The following is an 18881-nucleotide window of genomic DNA, read 5'->3' on the forward strand; positions in this document are numbered from 1 at the left end:
AGGCTCACTGTGGTCTTTTTTAACAAACACTTTTAAAAATGCATATTAAAAATGTATTAACTTTAATTGCCTTTGTGTCTGTCAGTGATGTTGTTACTTTTTTAATTGGTTCAGTTCTGCTTGTAATGTTGTTCAGGCACTCATGTGCGGAATCATTTGGGGCACCCGTCTTGGGAATAATTGAATTATTCAGCTGGAATGAATCAGTTCTCTGTCAGTCACTGTCTTACTCAACCAAACGGCAACAAGAAAGTAACCAATCAGTGAGAGGCACTGCGTGTGAATCTCGCCTACAGTGACTTTTGAAAATTAATTTCACCCAACATTATTTGCTGTTTGACCGGTTGTGCACTTGGCACTAATGGAGCTAGTTAAAATCTGCTAGACTGGCTTTCTTTCCATTGACATTGTAGGACAGGATTGTAACTTCCTTAGCGAGGGAGGGACCTGTTAGAGCGAGATGGGGGTCAGGACAGCCTCCACCACATGCGACTATCAGGTGACCAGCATCTCCCAGATCTGGTGGCTTTCCTGCAGATCGGCAGGAACCTGTTTACACTCATGCCCTATCCAAAGCAGAGGAAACCACCCATCCCTTCGTGACAGAATACAGAGTTAGACTCTCCTCAGGTTTTACTGTAGAGAGACAAAAAAAAACTAACTAGTGTTTCCAAAGTGGAGATGCAAGGTTGGTTGTAGAGGGACATAGATTATCCGAAGTGCAACTAAAATTATATTTCAATTTGTTCTTTTTCATTGAATGTATTTTAAATATGGTTGTGCTTTCCTGCTAAGTCATTCCTGGAAGTTTAATTAAGGTGGAGACGGCGTGAGGCCATATAAGAAGGGACAAGAAATACCACTGATCTCCAAGGGTTACAGGAGGCTGGATGAAATGGCTGGATGATTGTATGCAAGCTGTGGGACAAGTGGATCGTCACCGTTTTCCCACCTGTGCCATGCCGGCCTGTGACAGAATGACTGACTGACGTTCCAATTAGCAGCTCCAAGACAAAGCAGGGAACAAAATGCAAAACAAACGGACCAAGAACAGCAAGGGGACAGAACTTCCAACATGTAGTAAGATAGCACAATGACTGACTAGGGAAATTAACAAAGGCGGGCACTTAAATACACAGGTAACAAGAACTAACAAAGGGAAGCTGTGAATCGTCAAAAACCTTAACCATTAAGGCCACGGAATAAGAAGACGGGGGTGAACAAAAGAGCAGGAACGAAGGGACCTAAGAAACACTTAAGGGGGGGGGTAACACCAGGATGACACGGGACCTGCACAAGCAAAACCAAAATCAAACAGGACAGAAACAGGACAAACTGAAACAAGGAAGCAAAGAACTAATAACAAACACTGGCGAACAGAAAAACCAATAAATGCAAACCACAGGTGAAGCTGGACTAGAACCCATGACTGGACAGTTACGGCCTCTGTTCCAGACTCTCAACCAGAGAGACATGGCACAGTCCAAGGACTAGTGAAAATACACAAGGGTGTAGTATAGAAATAGAGGGGGGAACAGGATAGCCAGCAGCATCTGCTGGCCGAATGGGGAAGCGATATCTATCTATCTATCTATCTATCTATCTATCTATCTATCTATCTATCTATCTATCTATCTATCTATCTATCCATTTTCCAAACCGCTTATCCTTCTGGGTCGTGGGGAGTCCGGAGCCTATCCCGGAAGCAATGGGCACGAGGCAGTCTGTCTGTCTGTCTGTCTGTCTATCTATCTATCTATCTATCTGTTAATTAATTAATAGGAAGCTTTCAGGTAAACATCTCATTGCAACAAGTACATCTGACCATCACCTTAAACTTCGTGACGGAGTGACGTTTCGTTCTCCAGGTTTTTGTTTACTGTCTTGCCATGGCTAACGGTGTGCATTTCCGCGCTGCCTCTCGTTTTGCTGCCCGCACCCGAAATAAATCACCTTAATCGACTCGACCCCTGACTCTCTAGCCCACTTTTGCTGGCCTCTCGCTGACCGGCGACAGCACAAAATGTGAAGCGCTACTTGCGTTATGAAGCGTTATGGAATTGACTTATAAACAATCCAGTGCTGAACTCAAACATACTCGGTTCACCACGCAGATACATACAAGTTCAAAGAAAAGGCTGAGTGTTGTAATACAGCTAGGACTTCAGCAAGAGATAGTGCTGAAACTTTTTTTTTTTATCCCACATGCCTCAAAAGTTGCATTAAATTAAGCTGCTTTTTAAAGACGCGTGTAGGATTTAATTTACTCAGGTAATTTACTCAGAAAAAAATGACTCATCTGTCATTCATTCAACATTCTAAGAAATCATAATCGGGAACATCCAGAAATAACAGACATGTAATATCTAGAATACATATTTGCTTCATTAAGTGTCACCAAACGTAGGCTAAAAAACAGGTAGTTAATGATCATATACAGAATTTTTTTTCTTCGGAAAGCGTGAAAATATTTATAGGCATATTAAGCATATTGGTTTGGTGGTTAACCAACACGTTTAATACTTTCCCCTTTAAGTAGCTACACGTTTCCTACAAGGAGAATGTCCCCTTGTTCCTTATATGGAAAAAGACTGGCCTTAAATGGGCGGGGGGAGGTGGGGACTGCCTGTACTCGAAGAGGCTGCTTCAAATGGAAAGCTGTTTAGCGATCAGTCCGATCTGGTCACCGCAGTCGAAAGGGAGCGAAGGATTTGTACCTGACAAACTCAACAGACACCGGCTTTTGGTGAAAAGGCGATTTGCTGTGCAGTGCGCATCGGTCAGATAGTGCCTGCTTATCTCGCCAAACTCCGCGATAGGCGCTTAATTATACAAAGTCGGGTGTTATTCATTTGAAGGTTAATCTTTTATTTAATAGGAGAAGAAAGTGGGAACGCTGGAGCTGAACCTTTTGTCAAGTTCGACGCTGAAATGCGTACGGGAATGGAATGCATTAAATGTGATGAAAAATCATACTATTGACGAGAAGATTTCTCGTTAGTGACGAGGTGGAGAAGACTCTTTTAGATACGTGGTGTTTACAAAAAACGAAAACCAGAGTCGCATTTTAATAATACGTATTAAAATGCATGTTATCGTGCATTGAATTTACCCCTTATTCTTGCCCGGAGAAGTTTCCTTTTTACCCTCTTTGAAGATCTTGGGAACTATTTATCTGCCACCAACAACTCGACTGGTTAAAATACAATTCAGATGCTTCTCACAGCGGACCCGGGTTTCTCTGGAGCTCTTCGGACAGGCGTGGTGGAGTTAAAGCAGAATTCAATAAGGGCATTGTCCGAAGGGAAAGGCGATCGAGACCCGCAGAGAGCCGCTGTCCCTGCGCCGAGGTGCTGAGGAGCGGCTTGCGTGTCTTTTCCTTAAATGCACAGGCAATTGTGGAGATTGGTGCTTCGGCATGATGGGCTTTACGGTGCTTGTGCTCGCTACGTTTGCGGCGTGCCTGCGCTTTGGAAGCAGCCAGGTAAGATCGCACGCTTGTGGACGCGCCCACCACTTTTATAAACACAAGTTTAAAGTTTTGTTGACATTCGCCGATCCACGTATTGACTAATTTCTACTGTTTTACCTATGCATTAATGGGATTAGTCGGCCATTATGTTTCCCCTGTGAAATATAGAAATTAATGGAGACGCACACAGTAGGCTTAAATGTTCATTTATCTTTCTTGCTCTAGTGTTTATTGACGATGGTTAATATTTATGGATAGTTGTTTCCTTTGGGTAGGCCTATTATGAGTTTGTCATAATATTTCTCACTACAGAAATATCGTTAGCCTTAGTGTGTCATATATTATTATTACTGGGGACAAAATCGCTGACATATCTTATATCCGTCTTTCTTTTCCTTTTATCCATCCCTTTGTGAGACAGTCAGCGTGTTTGTTTAACCACGTTTAAATTTACTTCGGATCAGCAGTCAGTGTTGTCTTGGGACACCAAAATAAACAGAAAACTCGCTGGCTTCTTGCAAGTGTAACGCTGTTGTGGGCATCGCATTGCTCTGTGTGCAGAAGTCAGGACGGGTTCAGCTCTAGTACAAACAGGGAGAACAAAATCTTTCTGTTCCCCAGTAAAGGTCCTGGACTTCAATCCAACTGGACCACCGCCTGAGTTAATGTGGTCTAGAGACCTTTATTTCCAGATAGTGATATTTTTCGATGACCTGTAATAGGTTAATGTGTTAATAAACTTTATGCGTTCTGTAAAATTGTCATACATTGTTTTCCTAGGATTTGTGTTTCAAATTACGGTTTGTCCAGGACTTCGCCTGTGAAACGGCGCTCGTAAAAATGCACATTCAGCTTTAAAGTGCCTGAAGCACATTATGTTGAGGGAACGTAGAAATGTCAGTCAATGAATTTCTCAGAGCTATTGAATGATCGATTAGGCAGTCACCAAAGTCTTAGGAAAGGTATTTGTTCTAAGTAAATTTCCAAAGACGTGAACGGAGGTTTTCTTTTTCCACCTCAGATCTCTGCTCTTCGCCACCAGTGTTTACATTATTGTTTTTATCCCAAATCTTTCTTGTCGTTGTATGGGTTAAATTAATGAAAAACATAGTTGTATACAGAATTTCAAAAGTGTCAGTCACTGCTATACTTACCTGTCTATCCAGCGCCTGTACGTGGCGTTTGGAATCCTGGCTTGTAATGTCTATTCATGTTTTGCTTATCTGAGTATATGTATGTGTAAAAAAAATGGGCACATCTACGCTGCATGTAGGTGTGAATCCGCCGTGCATACTTTCGAGTAGTGTGTGTCTCCGTGCAAGACTGTGTGCTTTGGGTGTGTGGGTATATACGTGTGTATAAGTGTGTGCGCGTGTGTTTGTGCGTGTATGTGCGTGCGATCATATGCATTAGTTTGGGAGTATGCATGTGTATGCGAGTGCAAGCATGTATATATGTGTATATGTTGGCAGTAAGCCCGTCTTGTTATTATGTGTCATTACGCTTCACCTTCCCCATCCAGTGTGTATCTGACATTCCTCAGCGCTCCTGCCGCGGGTTTTGCACTCCCAGGTATAGGGAGTGACCGTCTTATCAGCTGACTCGGCGATGCCATAACTCGCCTCGTGTCTCATCGCGACCCTACTGAAAAACAAACAAATAAATAAATAGACTTTACACGTAAGGGAAAGGTCTGATCCTGAATGGAGGGTAAAAATAAACGGAACGGAAAATTGGTTCTGGATGCAAATTAAGAATATACTGAAGGATAAATGAGGTCTTGAATAGAACATGAAGTAACTTTTTGATTGGATTTTTTTTGTAGTTTTACAAATAGGTCTACGTTCAGTTTCACATTTGCGTTTTGTTGATTTGGCAATAATACTGTAGGTCTCGACAGCAAAAATATACAGCATAGATAGATAGATAGATAGATAGATAGATAGATAGATAGATAGATAGATAGATAGATAGATAGATAGATAGATAGGCACGTACCGGTGGAGGGCTTAGGGTCCCTGAATACCTGCACCTTTCCCGAATGATTGAAATGCCCCCCCTTTGAGGTGCTAAATGCCCCTCAGTCACCGACGATCGCGCTAAATTTACGAAGGGGGACCACCCAGTGGGCAAAATGTACCGAGCACCTGCCTCTTGACAGCTCGGATAGATAAGGGTATGCATTTTTGCATGGTAAACCCATTACCACTATACTGACCGTGGAAGCTGGGAGGGGCCACTGCGATATATATCTGGGCACGCCCTACCGGGGCTTTTGAGGGCATGAGGCCGGCTGGCTCACGTATGCCCATAGTATGTAAGTTCGTGGGAACCGAGTGATACGCCGCTACGGCACGTGGGAACTGGGCTCTTGCGCTGTCACCCTTCCAGGAATTATGAACCACCTTAGATGCACGGTGACACTAATTAATTCACAGTAACCTTAAAATGAGTCATCGGGATCACTGAAGCACCGCTAGATAATGGGAACTATCCAGTGCCCCTGCATTCCTCGCTGGGTTTCCGTTCCGTGTGTGCGATCCGATTCGTAAATTAAAACGTCGTTTTTTTTTTACCCAGTTCAGACGAAGAACCACCTGACATTGACTGCAACGCGAGCGAACCGTCCGAACTAACGAGAAGCGCTTCTTTTTTGCATGAGGGGGGTGATCATGAGTAATGCTGGGTATTAAAATAGCACCAGACGCAGCGCCGCTAAGAAACGGGCCTCTGTTCATGCGACTTCCTCTTTTCCTCCTATGTCATTTTCAGTTGTTTTGTTCATTTCGTCTTGTGTCTGCGTCTGTTTTCTGTAATTTTTTTTCTGACTCCTTGATATCATGCTGGTTTCCTGACCATCTGGAGTCCATTCTTACTTACAATGTTAATAGTGATACAAGTACAGTTTAATATAATAATAATAATAATAACAACAACAACAGCAACAGCACTAGCAACAATAACAACAATAATAATTGCTATTATTCTTGCTGTTGTTGTCCTTGTCATCATTATGTTCCTCAAAACATGAATCTGCCAGTTAAAGATCCGTAGCTTGTAACATTCTACACATTTATTCATTAAAAATATGGAAATTTAAAAGAAGCATTTCAGGTTTTGGCAGCCTGGGCGCATTGAGAGTCAGTGTCGCCTCACATTTTTGCCTGGGATAATCTGCAGGCAACCCCCCCCCCCCCCTGCAGCGCTGTTGTAATGATGGATGGATGGATGGATGGATGGATGGAAACTATCCTATTCAACAGCAGTGATCCTTCAGAAGTATCGGGCCCAACTGCATAGTCAAACCTCACCAGCTTGGTCAGCGGTGACTCTAATCTTGTCTGCCCTCTCTGTCTCTCTGGCCCTAGGGGGATCCGCTGCCCTTATCCCTGGTGGAGCTGGTCACAGGCACTCCTATAGACTCCTTCGAGGACCTGCAGAGACTCCTAGACTCTGACTCCGTAGGTAAATCTGCATTCCAACGCCGCTGCACGTGCCACATGGGGTCAGTTTGGGTAGGGCATCCTTATTTACGGCTGGTTGTCCCACCCGTTCAGTCCTGTGCCGTCCCAGATCGGCCGTCAGCGCTTACATGCCGCATCGCGTCGACACCCTCCTCTGTAGATGAGCGTTTCTGAAGGACAAACTTTTTAGCATTGTGATACAAACAGATTTTGTGGGATGGGCTGACTGGGTGAAGGACACGGAGCTATTAACTGCAGAACATTGGTGATTGTTGAATTTCTTTTGGGGGGGGGGGGGGGCAACATGAACGACCTTGAGCGATGATCGTGTGCGAAGGGAGACCCGGGGGGGCTCGGCCACAGCATTGTTCAGCCTCAGCATGTTGCGAACCACACCCCTCCCGTAGAACAGGCGTGGACCACATAGACACACGACCTAGCAGGGATGGGTGGGGGGGGGGTCGCTTTGGGGTGTCTGGGGACAGAGGGACAGACAGCGTCGCATATATTGTCTTGCGACAGGACTGATGGGGTGGGTGAAGGTGTGCTGTCTGGAAACAGATTCAGAGATACTGTACCAGCTTAGCAGAGAAGCAGCTGGAGAATGTGTGGATGCAGCCAATCTCTGGAGCTAAAGATAAATGGAGTGTGAAAGGCAGCATCCAGAACGCGTCGGCATCTGGCTCGCCGGTCAAACCGCTCTGCGTTTCCTTTAACCGCGGGGTGTCACCGCATCTCATGAACTGACATGAAAGCGTACTACGCCGCCAGGGCCGCGTTCCGCTCGGTGGCAGGTGACGTGAGGGTCGTGCGTCCCTGAGGGGGCGTGTCTGAGAAGAGTGACACGCCCCCCCAGCCTCATTCCCAGGTCTCTGGTTGGACCTGAAAGACAAAAATACACACATACGCTCGGGGCGAAAGACACACTATAAATTTCCCATCTTTCCCAAAGAAACACGCCTATACAAAACCCATTTTTCACGTTTTCACTGACATGCACATATTCGCACACACACACACACACACACACACACACACACACACACACACACAAACGTTCGCTATAATTACTTCTTCCTTCTTATCCACTCGCTTACACGCATTCCTCGCGGCTCGGCGACCAGCCCGCTGCACAAAATAGCAGCGATTGTTTCCATAACAATTTCCTTTGTGCCGCGGACAATGTCCCTGGGTCTTGGCGTAGCGCTTACACGCCACCGCGAATAGCCACACCGCCGCATCTGGAGCGACCGTGCCCAGAATGCCCAGCTTACCAGAATGACATTCAACCTCTCTCCCCCCCCCCCCCAGAGAAAGACCCAGATGGTCCATTAGTCCAGGAGCTGTTGCCCAATCACACGGCCCCGCTTCGCCTTCCAGGAGCCTTGGTGAGTACCCTCCCACTATTTATCCATCCCTTTGACAAACTACCAACCCTAGAGTGAGTGAGAACTAAGTTAGACAACACAGCTGGTAGGTGCATTTAAAAGGGTCCAGGGGCACCTGCCCAGGACGTCTTTGCCGGTTCCCGCTTGGCACACATCAAGTATCGCTATTACGGTTAAATTAAATGCGTCTAAATATGTCCTGGCAAATGTCGCCAGAGTGCTGGCAGGTCGTCCCCGTTTACCTTTGCGGGGGGGGCAGCTATTAGGCCTAAAAGCGACCTGGCTGTAGTCTGTAAGACGCCTGCATTTTATGGTGGAGTTATTAGGGCTGGGGCGGGGGGCTGCCTAAGTAGGGGGGCGGCATGGTTACCTCACACCTCCAGCGTAGGGCGGCTGGAGTCGGAGCCCAGCTGTGTGTGTGTGTAGTCAGCATGTTCCGCTCATGCTGCTAGTGCTGCATTTCTTCGGGGTACTCCGGTTTCCCTGTAGCGTGTGTGCATGCGTGTGCGCCTGCTCTGGACTGGAATCCCATACTGGGTCCTCCCTTGCTCAGTGCCACATGCTGCCTGGATTAGACTCCCATCCCCTGCATGACCATATTCTGGATAAGAGCTTGGAAGATGGATGGAATATTTAGCGCTAAATGCTACAATTACCAAATAGTGCAGCTTTATTGTGATATTATGATGTCTTACATCCGTTCTGGTCTGTTTGTGTGCATGGCGTCTCTACCTCAGGTGACATCCAGGTGGCAGAGCAGGCTCTGTGCAAGGTGCGGACGGAGGTGATGGAGGTGTCTCGCTCCATGCTGGACCGCCGCAACGCCAACTTCCTGCTGTGGCCTCCCTGCGTGGAGGTGCAGCGCTGTTCCGGCTGCTGCAACACCAGGAACCTGCAGTGTGTCGCCACCGTCAGTAGAATACGCCCCCTGCAGGTACAGAAACGCTACCGCTAGCATCCGCCCCCTGCAGGTACATAAACGCTACCGCTGGCATCCGCCCCCCTGCAGGTACATAAATGCTACCGCTAGCATCCGCCCCCTGCAGGTACATAAATGCTACAGCTAGCATCCGCCCCCTGCAGGTACATAAACGCTACCGCTAGCATCCGCCCCCTGCAGGTACATAAACGCTACCGCTAGCATCCGCCTGCAGGTACAGAAACGCTACCGCTAGCATCCGCCCCCTGCAGGTACATAAAAGCTACTGCTTGCATCTGCCTCCTGTAGGTACATAAACACCACAATCAGAATCCGCCCCCTGCAGGTACATAAACATCCTCACCAGCATCCGTCAGTTGCATCCACCCCCTGGAGGAATATAAACAGCATAACAGTGACTTCCCCCTACATGTACTTTCAACACCCCCACCAGCATCACACTCCATCCCCTATTAAGGTCGGCCCCGATCCTCTGAGAGTTCTCTGTTTTTGCCGTCAGGTGAGGAAGATCCAGTTTGTGAACAAGCAGCCGGTGTATGAGATGGCTGTGATATCAGTGGAGGACCACGTCGAGTGCCGCTGCAAGAGCGCCGTGCAGGCGAACATGCCCAGGACCACGGCGCGGAAACCGCAGAGCCCCCCGCCAAAGGCCCCCCAGGCTCAAAAGCCCATCCAAGGAGGACATATACCAGCATGACGTGCTAAAGCAGAACCAGAACGTCCAGCTGGAGGAGCTGGAGGGGCGCCAGTGGCAGACCCAGGCTCCTGACACGCGCTCGGGAACGTCCGGCCAGGGGGAGACGTCGACGCCCTCGGGGCGAGCAGCCATCGCTTGGCGCTGCAACGTGGGAGGGAGCAGAGGAGAAGCAGGTGTGGCGTGAGGAGGAGTTAGACTCACAAGTCGGAGATGGAAGGCCTCTAGAGAAGCCAGGGTACCGGCACACCGGCACACGATTGGAAGCAGGCCAAGGACTGTCCCACCATCACCACAGCAAAGCCGCAGAGGGGAAACTCACATCAGAGGCCCCAGCCCCTGGCAGCGGCTCCACGGCAACGAGAAGGCCTGAGGCGGAGGAGCCAGGACCTAGCCTGCACCCGGATGCAGTGACGAGACATCCGCAAGAGCACCGGCCTGGCCTCGCCCATGCAGGCACGACCAATCAGAGGCCGCTATCCAAGGGGCCCCAGAGAGACAACAAACAGCTAGGGATGGAAATCAGGAGGAATCAGGAGGAAGTTGAGGCTTCAAAGAAAGAGGGACTCAGTGACCAAGAAAGGGATCAGGTGCAGGAACAGCAACAGCAACAGCACCATCAACAGCATCTTCATCAGCCGCACCAACAAGCGCACCAACAAGCGCACACGACCGCAGCAAAAGCAGGTAATTAGGACGGCCCGTACACCCCCCCCATGCGTGTGCTTCTTGTCCTGCACATTCCAGTATCCCCTGAACTAAGGTCTCGATTCTAGACTTGTGAATGTCAACTAGAGCAGCAACACCAACGTTCATACTGACGTGTTCTCTATGTCCATTTTCTTTGATGATTCAGCGATGGCGCCACCTACCACGAGATCACCGGCCATCATGCAGACACCATCCCCATTCCGTCCCCCCAGGAGGCGCTCCTCGTCGTTACGGAGGAGACTACGTAAGAACAGGAACAGGATGAGCAAGACAGCCATGAGGGCCATTCTCATGTAGAGAACCCATCAAAGGTGAGGGAACAAGATGCGTTTGGCGCAGGTCGGCCATTTTCACAAGCCGTCAACCTCAAAGAGGAGTGTGTCTAATGTGTTTTTCATTCTTCCCTGTGCCATCCAAGGTGTTAAGCTACTGTTTCGCCTCCTGACCCACTCAAAAGTGCTCCTGGAGCTCGAGGGAATTCTGAAGGCATCGTGGATGTATGGGTGCTCGTTGAAAATAAGCTCATCCACTCTAGATCTTCACTTAGCTTTTTGCATCAGAAGAGGCTTGTAATATTACCGGAACTTTTCTTGTTAGTTGTATGTGACAACAAGAGTCTCTCGAGAAAATAGAAATCATCAGAAGGACTCCTGGATGAGATGGAACACCTTATGAGACCGGCTGTGCGTCATGGGACGTCCCACATGTGTCCCATCCGTGCCACACTGTGGAAACTCACAGAAATACAGGACCAAGACGCAACAAGAAAAGGTGACCCAGAACTGGAAAGTCATTCAACTGGAACAGGGGTTCACTGCAACCCTGGACTACAGCACTGAAAGAAACCTCAAGACTTTAAAAGATAAAATTATCACTGTCACATTTGAATGCCCTCACGTATCACTGGTGCAGTCGTGTATAATATATACATGTGTATACTTTTCTGGTATGTTAATTTAACCTAGACACTGGATTTTAACTGAGAAGAGCATCCAAAGCTTTGGAATTCCGAATTCTGAAATTCCAAAGGCGTGTTCGCACTGGCCCGACGAATCGAACAGCCAGAACTCGAGCCGAGGGCATTTCATAAGAGATGCATTATTTGCTGTGGTTCAGACAGGCTCTGAACAGCTGTGGAGGTCTGTAAAGCCAGTCTGTATCCATCTATCAGGCTTACCGACCAGTGGATAGTCGATGGCCGGTCGTCCTTCACTGGAGCAGCACCATTTGCTGGACAAGGTTCTGAAATGAAGCCCAGTAGAAGTGAAACCTGATTGCTACAGATGGCGAAAGTGCAAGTAATTAGTTTGTGTCTATGCACTCGGAGGCACGTTTTTGTGTCAAAGATGCCAGTTCTTTGTGGAGCCGTTCGACCAAAAATGACCATCGGGTCACAGTGGGTCAAGCAGAGAGTGACTGGGAGGTTCCCTGCCTGGATGTTGACAAGGTCCTGCCAGACATCCAACAGGGGCAGGATTTTCAGGAGAAAAACGCAGAGCAAGTCTCAGTCCCATCCAGCAGAGGGTGCCGCCATGGGGAATAAGGGCCGGTCCCTGTCAGAGAGAGACTGTCCCCTGGGGCTCCGGCCGTCTCGTGCCATGCCGACAAGGCAGGGGAAGGACGCCGACGGCAGCCTGCAGCCTCCGTCTTCAAAGTCGTCCATCTCTTCATTGTGTCTCTTTTCTTTTTTCCTTTCCGAAACAATCATGGCTTTGATGCCGTAGGAGAGGAAACGGCAGGAGACACCGATTAGCGGAAGGACTGCAGCCTGTCTCAACTGCCCCCCACCCCCCCCCAGCTAGGCCTCATTGGGCAGAGGGGCTTCAGAGTCGGGGGGGGGAGGAGGGGGGACAGACATGTCTTCCCCCACCAGGACCAAATAGCATGTGAACTGTCAAGTCCTGTCGTGAGCACTGTATGTAAATGTCCCAGAATATTTTTTATGTCTATTTTTTAAGTTATTTAAAAATATTGTCTCCCATGTGCTCATTTGTAATGAATTGTTTTGATTATAATTAATGTAATTATAATTTTTAATATATCTATAAAAGCAAAGTAATATTAATTATCAAGACCTGTGTTTGTTGATTTCCTTTACGTCCATGGGCATGCAGACACAGACACAAACACACAGGTTTGTAATGATATCTTTGTGGGGACTCACCATTCATTATTATTAATTCATTATTAATCCCAAGATGAAGATCTTAACCCTACCCAGCCCTAACCCTCAACCATAAGTAAGCAAAGTATGAGACATTTTTACTTTTTTGATTGCTTTCACAGATTTGTGGGGACCTGAAAACTGAATGTCTAAAAAATGTTTTTATTACATTGTGGGGGACATTTGGTCATCCAAATCTAATCCACACACACACCCACACACAGTCAAGATTTAAATGTCCTGCCATATGCTACACTGTACCTTTTCTGTTTCCTGAATCCTTTAAGATCTTTTTTTCATATGGAAAAAGCCATCGGGGCTTAAGGATACCATTTAAAAAGACCATGGATTATGTAATAAAAAATATGACCTTTTAACATTCTAACAAAGATTCATTGCTGTGGGAGGTACTGGAATCCCTGTCAGGGTGTCCCCTGCCTTGTGCCCGGTGCATTCTGGGATACGCTCCAGGCTTCACCGCTACCGTAAACTCGATAAGATGCATGAATAATGAGTAGCTGGTGTGATTTTGTTGTGACTTTGGTTTCTTCACAGGCTGTTCCATTCTGCCTCTCTGATGGGTTGTGGTATGTATCCAGACCATCAGTGTGGTGTCTCTGTCCTTTCATTACCGTTCTCAGCAGACATCCCAGGCTAAGTTAACCCCTTGAACCCAGTAAATAATCCTCTTAGCTGGGTAAATTGGAAGCTATGGGAGCTGACATGTGTGGGAACCACGGCCTGAGCGTGTAAGAGCTGCAGGCCGCGCCCAGAGAGAGTGACTTTAAGGTGGCATAGTGTGTGTGAAACCATCATAAGTGGAGAGGGGAGAAACGGGAGTGAAACTTAATTACAGCAAAACTTAGTGTGTGTGTGGGGGGGGGGGGGGGGGGGCAGTGCCAAGGGGTGAAGGTAGATTTCACAGAGGAGTGGTAGAAAAATCCAGGGGAGATAAACTCTGGGTGGAAAAGGGCGTCTTGTTGACCGTGTGAAGGAGGGGGACATGGAAGGATAAATAGTGAAGGAGATTTACACACGGCTATTAACACGCTCTGCAAACTACGCTCATGTTCCAGGGGGTGGGGGGATTGGGGGGGGGTGGCTTGGGTGCTGTGGTGGTGCTGCAGGGGGGGGGGGTGAACTTTGGCCCACCCCCGTCCCACTCATTTTTGCATGGGTTGCTACATTGCACGTCCCAGACACGTCGAGGTCGCCTTCGCTGCTGCTCGAGCCTGACGCTGAGCCCACTCACCCTCACCGGCCACCCGGAGAGGCTTGGAAAACACAGATGATCCCACCGATACGATTAAGCCTGAATGCAAATGCCTGCTTGATGTTCTTCTTAAACAGGTTCTACGGAGGACAACAGCGCTGATTAAATGAAGACCAAAGACATTTCAGAGACTTAGCAGCCTTACCTGTTCAGTTGAGTTTTAATTTCATTTTATTTATTTAGTGTGAACACTTTTATCCAAAGTAACATAATATTTTTGAAGAAACAGGGTCAGACAGTATCTCTAGAGGAATTAGGGTTAAGGTCTTGGTTCAAAGGCCCAACAGTGAAATCACTCCCCACCGGGATTCAATCTAACAACCTTCCAACCAATGTTCTACGCTGCAGAGCCAGACATCGCCCATGTTCCTACTTTATAGGTGAGACAGAAATCACCTTTTGACACTATTAAAGCCTCTTGGGGTAAAGACACTCATTTCACGTTTCTGTAATAATACCTCAGGCATGGATGCGGGCTGCAGGGCCAGATGTGGAATCGCCACATTGTGTACAAGGGTGTCGGATTCAGCGCAGAGGTCACCAGGCAGGGCAGAGTCACCATCAACCTCGCACACCAGTGCTTAATCTAAACATCACGCTCCCTCCACATTCAGCACCGGGCTGAGAAGGTACCCCTCAGGTCTCTCCCATATCCTTTAAAAAAAAAAAAAAACAATTATTTACGTCTGGGATGAGATCAGTTACTGTCCAGACCTGACTGTACATGAGGACTGAGTCTGGTGACCTTTGACCCCATCTTCTAGTCTAGCAGATACTCAGTAAGGAAGGTGTGCGTGTGTGGGGGGGTGTTACCTTATGGAGAAAACAGCACACACAGTAGCAGCTATAGCATTCCTCCCTAACAGTCAAATTATTTGGTGGCTTATCTGATCTTTCGCCACACATGTTTAGCATGAAGTATTATGCCCCCCCCCCCCCCCCCCCAATGATCAGTGGGCGACGAGGAAGCGGCAGCAGGGACGCCCCACCCCATCCTCTCATGGTACCTTCCGGCGTTATTACTGCCTCCTGCCGCCAACGTGGTTTCGGCATCTTCCTGTGGAGGACAGGAAGTGAAACTGGGATATGTTTGGACGAAAACGCAGCCGACTGATTGGAGGATCCATCCTTAATTCACAACAATGCTATCAATTCGCACCCGTGATCACCAAGGTTGGGTTTTACAGTTGTGTGTTCCCTGCTCTCTCTGAATACCCTCTGTATGTGCGTCCTCCATTTTCTCACATGCACACACACACACACACACACACACACACACCCACACACAGCACACACACGCACAATGGGCTATGATCTCTATCTCACTCTGCAGCACACAGCAGCTCTTCCTGTTATTTTGTCCGGGCTTGGATTCATCTCAGAGTGTGTATGTTGTGTGTTTATGACTGCGAGGTCCAAGGTGCGTCCGAAATCAAGAGCACGACCGACTCCTTCCTGTACCCCAGGGTCCAAGGAGCCACAATGTCCTTTGTGGTCACCAGGTACCAGAGTCCTGCAGCCAAGTGCTTCCTGCTGCCCAGAGTTTGTGGAGCTTTTAACCCTCACCAGGTGCTGCCTGAAACATGGGGTGCAAGATCACAATACTGATGCATAAGCTGCACAGCTGTACATAAGAAATATCAGTAACGTTTACATTAACTGCACCTTGATAATGCATTCATAGAACATTCAGTGCACCTTAATAATGCACCCACAGTGCATTCATAGAAATTCAGTGCACCTTAATAATGCACCCATAGTGCATTCATAGAACATTCAGTGCACCTTAATAATGCACCCATAATGCATTCATAGAACATTTAGCTGCACGATAGCTAATGCATCCTTCACGATAGCTAATGCGTCCTTCACAACAGCTAATGCGTCCTTCACGACAGCTAATGCGTCCTTCACGATAGCTAATGCGTCCTTCACGACAGTTAATGCGTCCTTCACGACAGCTAATGCGTCTTTCACGACAGCTAATGCGTCCTTCACGACAGCTAATGCGTCCTTCACGATAGCTAATGCGTCTTTCACGATAGCTAATGCGTCTTTCACGACAGCTAATGCGTCCTTCACGACAGCTAATGCGTCCTTCACGACAGCTAATGCGTCCTTCACGATAGATAATGCGTCCTTCACGACAGCTAAGATGTTCTTCACAACGGCTAATATATTCGTCACAATACAGCAAATGACACCATTTAAAGCACAGGAAGTCGCACTGCAATGGGCCACCAGTGATACGTCAGTATTTTTACGGCTATGAACCCTTTAAGGAAATGAGATAAGGTATTGTGACACAGGTTTCCTATGGAGCCCATGCAATCATTTGCCGGCTATCTATACTTAATGCCCTGAAATTAGGGATGTAATAATAACAATGAAATTCATTCAGAGTTGCAACATTCACATTAATTCACATTCACATTTGGATGAGTCATTGGGAGTGGTGGGGGGGAATTGCCTTGGTTTTGCAGAGAAGTAAAGTCCATAGTCAAGATGCAGACAGAGTGAAGTCAGGCAAAGAAGTACATAGTATCTGCCTTTGGTGCCAGTAGTTGTACTGGTGCATAAATTTAGGTGGCTGTCTTATTTGCAGACTTATTAACGTGTATTACGGGGACATCTGGTGGTTAAAGTGGATCTGGCCTGACAGGTACAGAAGAGGCCAGTTTCACAATCCCCTGTCCTCATGCAGGATGGGTGTTTCTGGTGTGAGAAGGGGGGGCATTATAGAAGAAGTGGCGGGCTTTGTTACAGAGAGGAGGAGGAGGAGCATGATCCAAGCTACAGGTGACCTTCACGGGTGACTTTCACAGGCGACCTTCATGGGCGACTTTCACGGGTAGCCTTCACGGGTGACTTTCACAGGCGACCTTCATGGGCGACTTTCATGGGTAGCCTTCACAGGTGACTTTCACAGGCGATCTTCATGGGCAACTTTCACAGGCGATCTTCATAGGCGACTTTCACTGGCGATCTTCATGGGTGACTTTCACAGGTAGCCTTCACAGGTGACTTTCACAGGCGACCTTCATGGACGACTTTCACGGGTAGCCTTCACAGGTGACTTTCACAGGCGATCTTCATGGGCGACTTTCATGGGTAGCCTTCACAGGTGACTTTCACAGGCGATCTTCATGGGCAACTTTCACAGGCGATCTTCATAGGCGACTTTCACTGGTGATCTTCATGGGTGACTTTCACAGGTAGCCTTCACAGGTGACTTTCACAGGCGACCTTCATGGACGACTTTCACGGGTAGCCTTCACAGGTGACTTTCACAGGCGATCTTCATGGGCGACTTTCATGGGTAGCCTTCACAGGTGACTTTCCCAGGCGACCTTCATGGGCAACTTTCACAGCTAGCCTTCACAGGTGACTTTCACAGGCAAACTTCATGGGTACGGTGTGAGCCCGAGCCTCACAGCTAATCCACGAGGAAACGCAAATGTACAGTACAGGTCCAAATGGAGGGAGGCAGCTTGTATTAATTTACTGTTTGAGTACCGCAGTACGTCTCTGTCAGGCCTCCAGCGGGTCAGCGAAGCACAAAATGCACTGCCGCTCTATTTCTCAAGACATCCGATATATTACTGAAAAAAAAACGCAGCAAGGACAACACGAGGTTTAACCTCATTTAACACCCAAAGAACAGCAGGCCCCCAACCTCTGCATTGTGCTTATATAACCCAGACTTCATTTATACCGCAGATACATGATTCAAACACGAGCATCAGCTTATGGGAGCAACAATCAAAACATCAACTAATGAGAACAGGTTAAAAACTGGCACAATAATGATCCATTCAACAAAACAGCTTAGTCATAAGAGTATATACTGGTACATACTGTATGCAGTCCGTTTACAGGCCGGTGTTATGAATCCAGGCGACCCAGCGTACATTTGCAGAAATGAAACAAGAAGCTGTATCATTGATTTCCTCAGCATCTTAGTTTTGGCATGGGGGGGGGAGGTTTCCAAACCCCCCATTTTTTGCTTCCGAGAGAAGCTGAAAAGTGCGGATCACGCATCTCTTGGCTTGGGGGAAAATGGGAGGGGGACAAAGCGAGCGACAAAATGAGGAAGCGCGCCGGCCGTCCGCATCGCATCTTTGCTGTTTGTTTTGTGGCCACCTTTCTGGCGCGATTTCGAAAGGCGGCGCCGAAGTTGTGAAAGTTTTCCGCTCCGAACTCCTGCGCTCGCTTCCCCACATCCACACGCTTCCACCACGGACTCCTCACTCTCCCTGTCCCTGTCCTTCGTGCAGACATGACGGCTTCAAAAAGCGTCTTCGAGGGCCCAGGGCTGAAAACTTGCGATCCATTCAAAAAATCTGCAAGTGAAGATCCAGGTTTGAACTCATCCCCGCATATAAGCAGGTGGGGCAGCAATAAACTCACATTTGTACTTCAAAGGTTGCTGTTTTCAGCCTAGGGGTTGTAACATTGATCAAGGGATCTAAACTAAAAATCCAGCTATATACTGAAGTTACAACCCAGCTGTTTGATCTCAATACACATCCCTAAAGATTACCGGCACCTTTCGCTCTGTACCCTCTGCATTCTCCACCCCTCTCGTACCACCTCTGCATTGCAATGCTAGCCTTAACCAATTCCAGCACAAATTATGCAGTAGCTAACTTTGTCCCTGACGGCTTTTCTCTGTCGCTGCGCTCAGTGAACCTCCTGATGCGAGCTCATCCCCAGGCCTAAGTTAACCTCCCGTTACACATCCTCATGCACTTAGAGGGATGTTCACGCTCCGC

At 47.8% G+C, this 18881-nt stretch overlaps 1 protein-coding gene and 1 long non-coding RNA gene across 2 annotated transcripts; one reads left to right on the forward strand and one right to left on the reverse strand.

Annotated features, from left to right (window-relative positions):
- Positions 1-2645: 2645 nt before the first annotated feature.
- Positions 2646-12734, forward strand: si:ch211-79m20.1 (platelet-derived growth factor subunit B). Its single transcript, XM_049014230.1, has 7 exons — positions 2646-3484; positions 6841-6977; positions 8248-8324; positions 9062-9258; positions 9764-10645; positions 10815-10980; positions 11088-12734. Exons 1-5 carry the CDS (start codon positions 3419-3421, stop codon positions 9959-9961), a joined length of 675 nt encoding a protein of 224 aa, XP_048870187.1. The 5' UTR covers positions 2646-3418; the 3' UTR covers positions 9962-10645; positions 10815-10980; positions 11088-12734.
- A 1265-nt stretch (positions 12735-13999) lies between these two features.
- Positions 14000-18444, reverse strand: LOC125742299 (uncharacterized). Its single transcript, XR_007398062.1, has 3 exons — positions 15848-18444; positions 15114-15804; positions 14000-14760 (listed from the first exon to the last, which is right to left on the reverse strand). It is a non-coding gene; the product is annotated as an uncharacterized LOC125742299 (long non-coding RNA).
- Between the last annotated feature and the right edge of the window lie 437 nt (positions 18445-18881).

The sequence above is a fragment of the Brienomyrus brachyistius genome, chromosome 5, assembly GCF_023856365.1.
Source record: "Brienomyrus brachyistius isolate T26 chromosome 5, BBRACH_0.4, whole genome shotgun sequence".
Taxonomy (NCBI): Eukaryota; Metazoa; Chordata; class Actinopteri; order Osteoglossiformes; family Mormyridae; genus Brienomyrus; species Brienomyrus brachyistius.